Below are 12,206 nucleotides of genomic sequence, written 5' to 3' on the forward strand. Positions count from 1 at the left end.
AAAATCAATCTGCATAGCTTAATATTGTCTTTAAGCACACCAATGACTTTTAATGAAAATACACCACAGGTGCTAATCAGGAAGTGTCAGGCTACTGTCTCTGATTGGTAGAGACACATCAACATTACCGGCAGCCATGGCAACACAGCAGTGACGTCACGGCCCCATAAATAGGGGCGGAAACAAGTCTCTGTCTCTTTCAGTATTGTCCATGCTCAGGAGAAGGCTTGCTTTTTCCATCAGCCAGATTTCCAACAAAAGTAACTTGTACATGTGTTTCCCCACTGAAGTCTTTCCCCTCGCCGGATGAGACAAGACTTCACCCATGTTCACCCAAACACCATCTCTGGATCCAAGAGAGATCGCTGCTGCAACCAGCTCTCTCACTACCTGCAGAAGGAAGAAATGGAATTTCTTCATAAAGACACGGTTAACGTCTCTGCCCCGCTCTTCTTTAACTGAGTTGACTCCACTGTTTTCTCCGCTACACCGCCGAGAATCAGCCTGCCGTGAAACCCGCACAGCGCAAGGACAGCATCCGTCAGCATCCGAGCCGAGGAACCGAGCCGGACCGAAAGACGGAGTTAACACACACACCCTGCTCGCTTTCTGAAGCGACCAAGTAAGAGGCTTAAGTCAGGGCAGAGGCAGTGTTTGTGTGTTTACCTTCAGCTTCAGTGCTGTTGTTGTTTTGTTTAGCTTTTAGCTTTTTAAGCTTTATTGCTACTATTGTTTCGTTGGGTGGATTGACGGACCGCCAAGTCCATTTGCTCTGCTTTACTCTGAGGAGTATTTAAAGTTGCTGCCTCTTCAGTTGTGTTCACCACGCTAGACTGTTTTGTGTTTGTCCCGCTCGGGACTACCGCTGTGTTTGTGCCACCATGAGTGAGCGAGTAAGTTGCTTTGTCGATCAGAAACCAGACAATGTGTGTTACAGACTGCTGTCTGTAAGCGCTCTCTCTGTGGACAAAGGAACCGCCTCTCTACTATCAGACATGTGTTTTTCATACATTGGATTGGGTGAGTGCAGAGACACCGGCCCCCGGTAGCACCATCTTGCTATTGTGTAACCAAGACACTGCAGTCACTTCTGCCATTTAGTTCTTGCATAATGTGACTTCCTCCCAATAGTCACATCCGCCATCTAAACGCTCACGGGACGTCATCACACCAGATCACATCCACCATCTTGCCACCCACATACACACACACGCACGCACGCATACTCCCACTCCCACTTGCATGTGTTTTCACTAACAAACCCGACCTCATATCAAGACCAGACAAAAAATATATTTGCCTGGTGAAATATCAGCATGCAGATGTTGCCTCGTTTGGGACTGTCTCATCCACTGTGAGGGAGACAGGAAGGTCAGTCTTATGTGATAATCAAATTATTCAATATCCTTATTTTCAACAGTAATTGCTTTGCACCTGCTGTCAGTGGCATCAAAACACTTAACTCTGATCCAGGAAACAAGGTGGTACAATAGAGTTCTCTGTGTAGTTCCCTTCACATAGAACAGAAATGACTTCTACATAAGTTTATTAATAATTGGTGCACAAAAACAGAAATAGGGAAGGATGTGGAACTCTAGTCATTGGTGTGTAGTGCAGAGTTGGGTGGAAAGTATGTGTGAAGTGTGACATCATGCAAAGGAAAGACAAACAACAACTAGAATGGACTCATACAAGTCTGCACAATCCTCGGAATTTATTCTACTGTATTCAGAAATTTCCAGATCTGCATGAAAATGCACAAAGTGAAAGAAAATGATGCTGAGCAGCTGATGGTGACTGATGATTGTTTGGAGAAAAGTTCACTTCTGTCCAGGAATATTAGAGCTCGGTCTGTACAAGGATGAATTGTGCAAAATTTCAGGTGAGTCAAACTCATGACTGCTGAGTTACGGCGACTTAAATTTGTCATGTAGCTGTAGCACCACCCATAGAGGAAATGCCCTTAACTCATACAAGTTTAGTGAGCATGACAGAGAGAAAGAGACTGTTTAGTTGTGCAAGTTGTTCACCACCTCCGTCAACCAGACACCTGTGAGGAAACACAAGAAGACACAGCAGGAACGTCACAAACAGTTCAGAGCAGCAAATGTAAAAACTCTCATGGGTTCACACAAGTTTCTCAACTTTGAAGCAAACTTTAGAGTTTGGATTATTTATCATTATCAATAGTATCTGTAATAAATCTGTGAATGATGCTCAAATTGGTAGTTTTAACAGTCATATGAGTGAGTGTTTCCTGTCAGACTGTATGAGGATGAACACTGTTGACAGGTTGGTTTTTACCGCTCTTGTTTCTGTGTGATGGAGGATCAGAGATGATTTTCTGTTTCTGCTGTGTGTTGCTTCTGTATCTGTTGCACTACAATGGAGAGAAGGTAAACATAGAGATGATTAAAGATATTTTCAATTCACTTCTGTTGCAACTTCATCAGTCAGCATCACACATTTAAACATAATGCACTCTTGTTTATGTTAATGGTTACAGTAATGAGGAACATGACATGTCTGTCCATGTCTTTGTTAATTATGAGGATATCTCAAAGGCTACTTCTTCAATTTTAAAGATATCTGGTAAAAAGTTGGGCCTTAGGACAATGAATGTGAGAAAGAACCAATTATAGCAATAGCACCATCATGTGGCCGTTCTGAGGCACTTCACATTATCCTGAAATGTTAAGTGGAGAAGCTGAATTATTTTTCATTGTTAAAAACTGATTTATAAATAAAGAACATGCACATTTACACCCAGACAGAGTTTCACTACTCACATCTGATCAATTTGAATCAAAACTAATACATATAATATTTGAATGAGACTGAAAAAAAGTTATTATGACCATTTTCTATAATTTCAGTAAGTGTGACAGATCTGACATAAACTGCTATGACTCATAAATTCAAATTTAGATGACATGTGCACATTTCAACTTTGAATCATCCTGGTTCATTTGACCACATTTCACCAATAAGTGGCGCTACAGGAACATAATGAATTAAAATGGCTGTCACTCAATATTTATTTTTAGTTTAAAAATATTATTTGACTGTATTTTTTTTAAACAATATTTGCTCAACATTTTCATATCCACAACTTTCAGGTCATTCACCTCTTCTCCAGGTAGTGACGGTGATGCTGATCATCAGGATTAAATAAAGTATTAAGATCACCACACGAACAGGCATCTGCCACAGGTAAGGAGAGGCTGGAAGACAAGGAAACATTCACAATCACTAATTAGTTTCTTTCATTTTAATCTTGGTATAGAGAATATTACTGTAAATCTAGTGTCTTTTCCACATAATCTGAATACACATCTTCATCTTTGAATTCATGTTTTCACATCTTTGTTGTAAACTCTGTTGTCACACAGATGAGAATTTAACATTTAGATCTGTTTTGTCAAAATCATTGTCAATCAACAACCTGTAGGTGATGTGTTACTCTGTTTGAACAATCTGTTTTAAAGTTTTCTAACGTTTACAATTCACCATTTAGTTCTGTTTCATTTGACTCATTTTCTTTTCAGGTTTCTTGATGTGACTTATTTATTGCAGTCATACCTGTGTTTGCAGGTGATGTTGTAGAAGTTGTTGTAGGCGATGTTGTTGTTTTTTTAACTTCTGTGCAGAATATAGAAAATGTATATTAGAGGGTAGAAAATGTATTTTACTACAGCTAACTGTTTGCAGAACGTCACAAAATGATGGTCTGTCAAGCTTTGGGAGTATTACGAGGCATTACGTAAGGAGGCGGTGAGATCCATCCTGGTGGTGCCCGGTCACTGAGATAAACTAACAAATCCTTGACTTCTTGACTTCTTTATGGCAATTTTCTCTATTATTAACAACACAATAACCCACATTTCAGCCTGTAAACCAGAACCGGAACAGATTTTTTCACATATTGGAGGAATTAGCGACCTGGCAGCAACCTTCACCGATCATTACAACCTGTGCAAAATGGATACAACACCTGTTACCCCTCAGCAAGATTCCAATAAACAGATGAAGACTTCATCCGCAGATATAGATGATCTACAGACAACAGTAATCGAGTTCAGTGTCCTACAATCCATCAATAAAAAACTTGACATATTGGTTTCACTCCATGATGAAATAAAAGAGCTTCGCTCTCATCGAAAAGTTAGAACAGTCCAACAACTCCTCTCTAACCTCTGTCAAAACACAAACAAAAATGGACTCGGTCATAACAGAAAACAAAACAGTAAGAGAAGCTATACTGGACATTCAAACCAGAAGCATGAGCCAAAACCTGATCTTTTTCGGCATCTCCGAACGCCGAACTGACAATCCTGAAACACCGATAAAGAACTTCATGAGAACCCAACTCAAACTCCCACCTGACCCCATAAACCAGATCACTTTCCACCGTGTTCACCATCTTAGCTCTCACATTAACAAATCACCCATCGTCACCAAACTGGAACATTTCAAACACAAGGAACTCATTAGAAGCAAAGGAAAGGAACTCAAAGGCACAAAATACGAACTTAATGACCAATTTCCACATGAAATAAACGAACGACATAAAGCTCTCTACCCCATCCTGAAACAACACAGACAAAATGATAAACGTGCCAACCTGGCGATGGACAAACTACACCTAGAAGGACAGCTCTACCGTGACTCCAACACCACTCCCTGGCTTTTCTGACTCACCACGACCCATCTAACATTCAGTGACCGTTGCATCCTTTATTAAAATCCGAACCTCTTCCATCACTCTCCCTTATCTCTCGATGTGTACCATCATGCTTGTTTACATGTGTATATGTAAGTGTCTATGGATATTTTTTATTGTGGCTATTATTTACCCCTCCCCCTCTCATTGCATGTATGACACAGAGACACACACCTCAAAGCAAGCATTTACCAGGATGCATTTCACCAGTATTCCTAAATCATGGCTGCACTTAAATTCCTAAACTGGAATATACTTAGGATTGGCTCCCAAGCTAAAAGGAATCAAATATTTATTCACTTAAATCAATTAAATCCAGATATCTGCCTACTTTTCAAGAAACCCATACGCCAAACTCTATCGACCATAGATTAAAATCACCAGAATTCTCTGCCCCTTATATCCTGATTCACAAGAGAATCCCACTAACTCATATCTCCACCATTATTGATTCAGACGGCAGATTCATTATCTTAAATACATCAATCAACAATACCAATCTGACCATAGCAAATATCTACGGACCCAACACAGACGACCCCCCCCCCCCCCCCCTTCTTTCATTGATTCTTCACATCATTGTGTAATTTCACAGACTCCAAAATTATCATCGGAGGTGATTTTAACACAGTTCTCAATCCAGCAGTAGACCAAACAGGAACAATAAGCAGGAAATGCAAATCCACAGAGACAGTAAAACAGTGTATATTTGGCCTTGATGACAGTTGGCGACTAAATAATCCAACAGTAAGAGAATTTTCATATTTCTCACCACTACATCACTAATTCTCCCGTATAGACTTCTTCCTAACTAGTATAATAAGTGATCATGCTAATATCTCATTACATCTACACAGTAAACAATTCCATAAACAACCCTCCAGATGACGCTTCAATATCTCATTGCTTAAAGACCCAGACAGGTTTTTCAGGAAAGAGAGGGAATCCTTCATGGACATAAACCACTCTCCAAATAACTCACTGACAATAATCTGGGAAACCGCAAAAACATTAATCAGAGGAAAAATAATCTCATATTCATTTTACAAAAAGAAAATAGAGACAGCACATGAAAATCATTTGGATTTAAAAATCAAAGAATTAGAAAATATTTGTGCCAAAACTCCCACAAAAGAAAACTTCAATAAACTTAGAAAATATAAATTAGATTTGTCTGACATAACAAATTAAAAAACACAGTTTTTAATACAACAACTTAAACACAAGCATTTTAAATATATTACTAATAAATCAGGGAAATTTCTTACAAATCAACACCAACAAAAGAAGGAAAAATACTTCATTCCAGCTATGAAAACTCAGCGGGGAAGACCCTGATCTCACCAGAAGAAATAAAAAACATCTTTCAAATATTCTACCATCAATTATACACATTAGATAATGAATCAGATCTTAGAGACATAAATAAATTCTTCCATAGCATAGACCTAACCACACTAACACTAAGTAGAAAAAAACTAAATATCTCAGCATGGATAGACCTCCTCATAGTACACATAACCATGTAAAAACCAACTGTATCTATTAACCATGAAATACATCAGTTCCAGAAAGCATGGGAGCCGATCCTCACTGCATTACTTCCTCAATCACACACACACACACACAACACCCATCTACACCCCTGACCCCTGCTATCTACACCTTAATAATTAATAATTAATAACTTAATCATTTCTTCTTTGCTTTTTCCTTCTTTCTTCTTCTTGTTATTATTATTATTACTATTATTATTATTATCATCATCACCATCATAACATCATAACACGCCTCCTCTTTAATACACTCACTCAATCACTCATCCATCCACACACACACACACACGCACACACACACAGACACCACTATTCCTATTATATCTGTCTTTTGTTGATATTATTGTTATTAGGGTTATCTTTTATTTAGGTATTTTTTTTCTCTTTATTATTATTATTGGTATTATTATTGCCATTGTTGTTATTGTTATTAGCTTTATTGTACTACTGTTCACTGCTACCATTGCTATCCTTATTATTACTCTCATATACTACTGTAATACTATCTTATTTGCACTATTGTCACTCTCACTCCTCTAGATACCATCAACATGTGTATTTATTTAACTTTTTATTCATTCTATATCAGTTTTGGTTGTGAATTTTGTATCATTGCTTTTACTCTATTTTATTTTATTTTTTTTAAGCACAATAAGTAGTTATACTATTATTATTACTTTTGCTTATTGATATTATGATAACAATCATTATTATTATTATTATTATTATTATTGTTATGTTCACTAACATTTTTATTACTTTCATATCTACTTATTTGCATTCTGACCAGCTATCATCAACATGTGTGTTTAAGCATTATTTTACTTTATTTCATATTATATATATATATATACTTATTTATTCATCTGTTTATTTAGTTATTATTAGTTATTATTATTAGTAACTAATTATTATTAGTTATTTTTCTTTCTTTCTTTTCTTTATTGGCTGTGAATTTGCATTATTGTTATTTTATTTGTGTGTGTGTGTGTGTTTTTTTTTAAGCAGAATTATCAGTTATATTATTATTAGCATCACAGCAGATGAGTGAATAGGAAAGTCATAAAGTGGTTGTACTCGGCACATCATCAGCCACTCCTGCCAAGAAAATTTAATGTAATTATCCTTTGTAATTCTAAAATTTCTCTATTTTCCTTTCTCTGTTCACTTTCTGTTCATCTTCCTATTTATTTATTTACTTGTTGTTATTATTATTATCATGATTATTATTATTTTTTTTAATTAATCGAGTAATTTATTTACTTTTTCTCTTTGCGCTAAGCACTCCCCCCAATTGCTCCTCTAACTTACACTCACAACTACACACACACAGGAATCCTAAATGCATGTTTTGTCTTGTTGCATGAATCCTGTAACGTCATCCGTCGTATTACGTTCTGTCTTGTCTTGTATCACTTTTGTTTTATCTCACTACATGAAAAAAAAAAAAGAAGAAGAATGTCACAAAAAAAATCCCAGTTTTTGAAAAAGGAACAAGGTTAATTTAACATTAGCGGTTAGTCGTCTAGCAACAGTTCAACTTCTCACGACAAAATCCACCTGAATGTTGAGCATGTTGTGTGCTCGACTTCCTACATTGAAACTATAGTTTCACTTGAACACAGTGTTAAAACTTTCCCAGGCTCTTATATCTGTATCTGTTTGTTTAATTACTGCATTTAAAGTGTTTTTTGCTGCTTTGTCGATCACCTTATAATCAGTTTAATTTAACATTTAGGTCTGTTTCGTCTCACTCTCTCTCTTCTCCTTTTTCTTTCCAGGTTTCTTGGTGTGACTTTGTGTCATTGTTATAGTTGAGGTTGTTCTGTTTTCTTGTGTGGAGAAAATATAAACAAAATGCATTTTACTATAGAAAGTTATGGAATCATTCACCGGTTTGGAAATAGGGAAAATGGTAATGGCCAATTTTTTATATATATATGTATTACATATAAGGAATATATAGCACCTATAAAAAATTTTCATGTCTTTTCACACCCATCAATAGAAAATACTCTTATGTGTCAAAGTAGAAACAGATCTCTACAAAGTGATCTAAATTAATCACAAATATAAATACATCATCTGTTTCATTTGTAAAATATAGATCTGGAAAGACACTTGTAACTATCACATTCAAATAAATGTAGTGGAGTAAAAAGTACAATATTCTCCTCTGAGATCTAGCGGACAGGAAGTAGAAAGTAACATCAAATGGTTCCTAAAAACTGTATTTAAGTAAATGTACTTAGTTACATTCCACCACTGGTTGATCTTCTCTTCTAACTCTCAGTAAGAAAGTTAAACATGTTAATAAATTTCCCAAAATGTCAGATTATTCCTTTAAATAACTTCTTCTCTGTGCTTTACCTGCCTTCATATTTTTGTGTGTGTCTTTGAGTTCTTGTGTCTCACCTCTCTCAGTCTGATCACCTTTGATCACGTTTAGATTTGCAGCTGGTTTTCCATCACAGTAGTACAGTCCAGAGTCACCAGGCTGCACGTCTGGTATATTCAGATACTTGTCAACAGCTGAAACATGAGGCCTGATTTGTTGTTGTTTTCCATCAATCTCTCTGGTCCATGTTGGAACATGTGACCCTCCAACATCAGGACATGTCAGATTGACGATGGACTTCTCTGTAATACTGACTGTTGTTGTTCCTGTACGACAAATGACATGATTCAGTTCTTATAATGTACCAATATTAAATACTCTCACATACTCAGATTCAAATATGAGGCCATATGTGATGATTAGTCAACTTAAGCTCAAGTTTGTTTGTTTTTTACTTATGTCTTACTTAAAGTAATCGTTTGCAATTTTCCTACTGGCGCATGTTTGATTTTTCTTGGTGAGAATTAAAATAAGAATAAATATGAAGCTACCACCAGTAGCCAGTTAGCTTAGCTTAGCACAGAGACTGTAAACAGGGGGAAACAGCTAGCCTGGCTCTGTCCAAAGGTAACAAAATCCAAAAAAACTAAATTCTTTGTGAAATTTAGTGAAAACCAAAATTTTCTGGAGTTTTCACTAGTTGCCTGGCAACTGCACATGACTGCAAATTTTTGTTTTTACACTCTGAGTTTGTACAGATTAAACAAACATTCAGTATGATATGAATGAATGAACTTTAGAGGTTTGATTTTGTTACCTTTGGACAGAGCCAGGCTAGCTGTTTACCTGTTTACAGTCTTTGTGCTAAGCTAAGCTAATTGGCTACTGGTGGTAGCTTCATATTTACTGTACAGATAAAAGAGAGGTGTCAATCATCTAACTTTAGGCAAGAAAGTAAATAAGCATATTTCTATTTCTAAGTTTAATGTTACCTGATGGGATCACTGTCAGTTCCACAGCTGGTTCATTACTACACAAGTATTTTCCAGAGTCTGAGACAGCAACTCTAAAGATGTTCAGTGACTTATCTGCAGTTGAACCGTATCGTCTGCCGGGATCATTCAATCTTTGCTCTCTGTCACCATCAACTACAAATATATCAACTGTGTTTCCATTAATCTCTCTGCTCCACGTCAGTTTACCCTCCACAGAGTGAGAACAACGCAGAGAGACTTGTTGCTCCTCTTCGACTATTTGATGGATCATTTCTGCAAAAGAAAAGAAAATTTTTAAATAAATAACAAAGTTCACATTTAACAGTCAAATGTAGCGATTTCACAGTGAATATGACCTTCAAGCTTCAAGCCCAGAATGTACCAAGTACCAAGCACTTAATGACAATAAACATATAGTTAAGAGTGCTTTAAATAAATGCAGTTTAAACAAGTTTATTTCAGCCACTTATGTAGAAATATTCTTAAAGTGAAAATATCTTACCTGCACTGACATTACAGCCCAGAACAAAAAGTAACCAGCAGCTCTTGATGTTCATCTTCAAACTACAAACTGAAATGATTCAATACACAGAATGAAGACTGACCTCATCTTCCATCTAAAGGCGAAGAACAGGAACTGTGTAGTTATGTTGCTTTATATACCTCAAACTTCTTCTTTTGGTTGATGGGTGCTGTTTCTTTTTGCATTGATGTGAGTCATTTTCACAAAGTGTTGCAGCATCAAATGTAAATGCAATTTACATTATAAACAATTACAACAGATTCTGTTACCAAAGCTACCGTCCCTCTGACTGATATATTATTATATATGACATCATTAGATTATTAATAGTGAAGCATCAGTGTTAGAGCAGCATGTTACTGTTGTAGCTGCTGGAGGTGGAGCTAGTTTACACTACTTTATATACAGTTAGCTAGTTTAGTCCAGTGGTTCCCAACCTAGGAGTCGGGCCCCTCCAAAGGGTCAGCAGATAAATCTGAGGGGTGGTGAGATGATTAATGGGAGAGGAAAGAAGAAAAAACAAAGTTCTGATACACAAATCTGTTTTCAGTTTTTTGGACTTTTTCTCTAATCTTTGATTTTTGCTGAAATATTGGATCATTTGAACATTTATTGAAATGAAAGCATGTGAGAAGTTTAGAGGGAAAAATCACTATTTGGTGGAGCTGTTAACAACTCATAGACATGTGGAAACCACTGGTTTCATCTTTAACAATGTGTTGTATTTTAAAAGCTTGTTATATTATCCATTGTGTCAAATCTTCATCTGAAAAGCAACTAAAGCTGTCAAATAAATCTAGTGGAGTAGAAAGTACAATATTTCCCTCTGAAATGTAGTGGAGTGGAAGTACAAAGTAACATCACATGGAAATATTCAAGTAAAGTACAAGTACCTCAAAATTGTACTTAAGTACAGTAATTCCACCACTGGTAGAGTGCTAAATAAAAAAGTTGAGTTGAGTTGCTGTACAGGTATAAAGACAGAAAGCGATTTCATTCAAGCCAAAGTTGACCAATCTTTCTGGAAGGTTGATCAACCCTGGCAAGGTTCTAATTCTTCCTCCTCTTCCTCTTCCTCAGAGACACATATAACAGGAATGAGATGAGAGCCGACGAGGCTGGCTTGGAGCAGCTTCAGCTGTTCAACAGGAGCAGATCTGTGGAGATCTTCCATGAGGAAACGATCACCACAAACCGAGGGTGAGTCGACACAGGCGAACAGTCATCTACCACGCTTTACAATCACAGTCAGATGTTTCTTTCTGTACATGACGCAGTGGTTCACATCATGCTGTATGGATTAAATGTAGTGGAATGGAAGTATGAAGTAGCATCAAATGGAAAAGTAAAGTACAACTACCTCAAAATTGTACTCAAGTAAATGTACTTACTTATTTTCCACAACTGTCATACTGTGTGAAACAGTGTGAATCATTTATATTTCTGAGCCTATAATACCTCACTAGAGGGCGCTTTGCTATAAATTCTTAATACATGAGAGGACAAAATCCCAGCAGGTAAATATTCACTCTGCATCTCACAACACCTGCCGCATCCTCGGCCACTTTAATTTGACTAAAAACAAACTACAATGCCAAAATTAGAGGTACAAGCTGCTGGCAGTGTTTCAGCATGTCCTCATTCACCCCTCACATGGGTTATGTAATAACTCCCCCTCCTCACACAGAAGAATTAAGAATAAAAATAATAGTCCCAGCAGCAAGAAAGTGACTTTTTAACACACTATGAGTTTCCATAGCTTGGTTACGTACCGTGAGTACGTTTATTTTGTCGTACAAACTGAAATGACACGCTGTTATTTTTCGGGAAGAAGACCATCCCTGATTCAACGTGATTTTCACGGTGAACAATTTTTTTGACTTGGTAAACCATGATTGGCTAGTGCGCTTGTCAATTTAACACGAAGTAGGAATTCCTTCATGTTCATTGGTTGAGTGTTACTGTCACTCAAAATGCGGCCGTTCGATTGGGCCAAATCACGTTTAACCCCCCCTCAACAATACGTTAGCTGAGGCCCCCAATCGCTATCTCTCTGAATTAATCTCATTGG

General features: G+C 36.9%; 1 protein-coding gene and 3 gene segments (V, D, J or C); 2 read left to right on the forward strand and 2 right to left on the reverse strand.

The window, feature by feature from the left end:
* The window catches only part of LOC121913208, an 899,212-nt gene that overhangs the window by 714,991 nt on the left and 172,015 nt on the right, over positions 1-12,206 (forward strand).
* The window catches only part of LOC121913212, a 747,540-nt gene that overhangs the window by 704,388 nt on the left and 30,946 nt on the right, over positions 1-12,206 (reverse strand).
* Positions 1-12,206, forward strand: part of LOC121913210 — a 756,822-nt gene that overhangs the window by 700,912 nt on the left and 43,704 nt on the right.
* On the reverse strand, positions 1,692-12,043 carry LOC121913199. 3 transcript variants are annotated; one of them, XM_042435901.1, is made up of 8 exons: positions 11,908-12,043; positions 10,115-10,183; positions 9,610-9,885; positions 8,695-8,943; positions 3,583-3,642; positions 3,129-3,224; positions 2,305-2,380; positions 1,692-2,050 (listed from the first exon to the last, which is right to left on the reverse strand). In XM_042435901.1, exons 1-7 carry the CDS (start codon positions 12,026-12,028, stop codon positions 2,331-2,333), a joined length of 921 nt encoding a protein of 306 aa, XP_042291835.1. In that variant the 5' UTR covers positions 12,029-12,043; the 3' UTR covers positions 1,692-2,050; positions 2,305-2,330. The 3 variants fall into 3 exon arrangements, 2 of the variants coding, with proteins under 2 accessions (XP_042291835.1, XP_042291836.1); XM_042435902.1 differs by lacking the exons at positions 1,692-2,050; positions 3,583-3,642 and having other exon boundaries at positions 2,258-2,380; XR_006100236.1 differs by lacking the exons at positions 1,692-2,050; positions 8,695-8,943; positions 9,610-9,885; positions 10,115-10,183; positions 11,908-12,043 and adding an exon at positions 3,764-5,244 and having other exon boundaries at positions 2,258-2,380.

The sequence above is a fragment of the Thunnus maccoyii genome, chromosome 15 (assembly GCF_910596095.1).
Source record: "Thunnus maccoyii chromosome 15, fThuMac1.1, whole genome shotgun sequence".
NCBI classification, from domain to species: Eukaryota; Metazoa; Chordata; class Actinopteri; order Scombriformes; family Scombridae; genus Thunnus; species Thunnus maccoyii.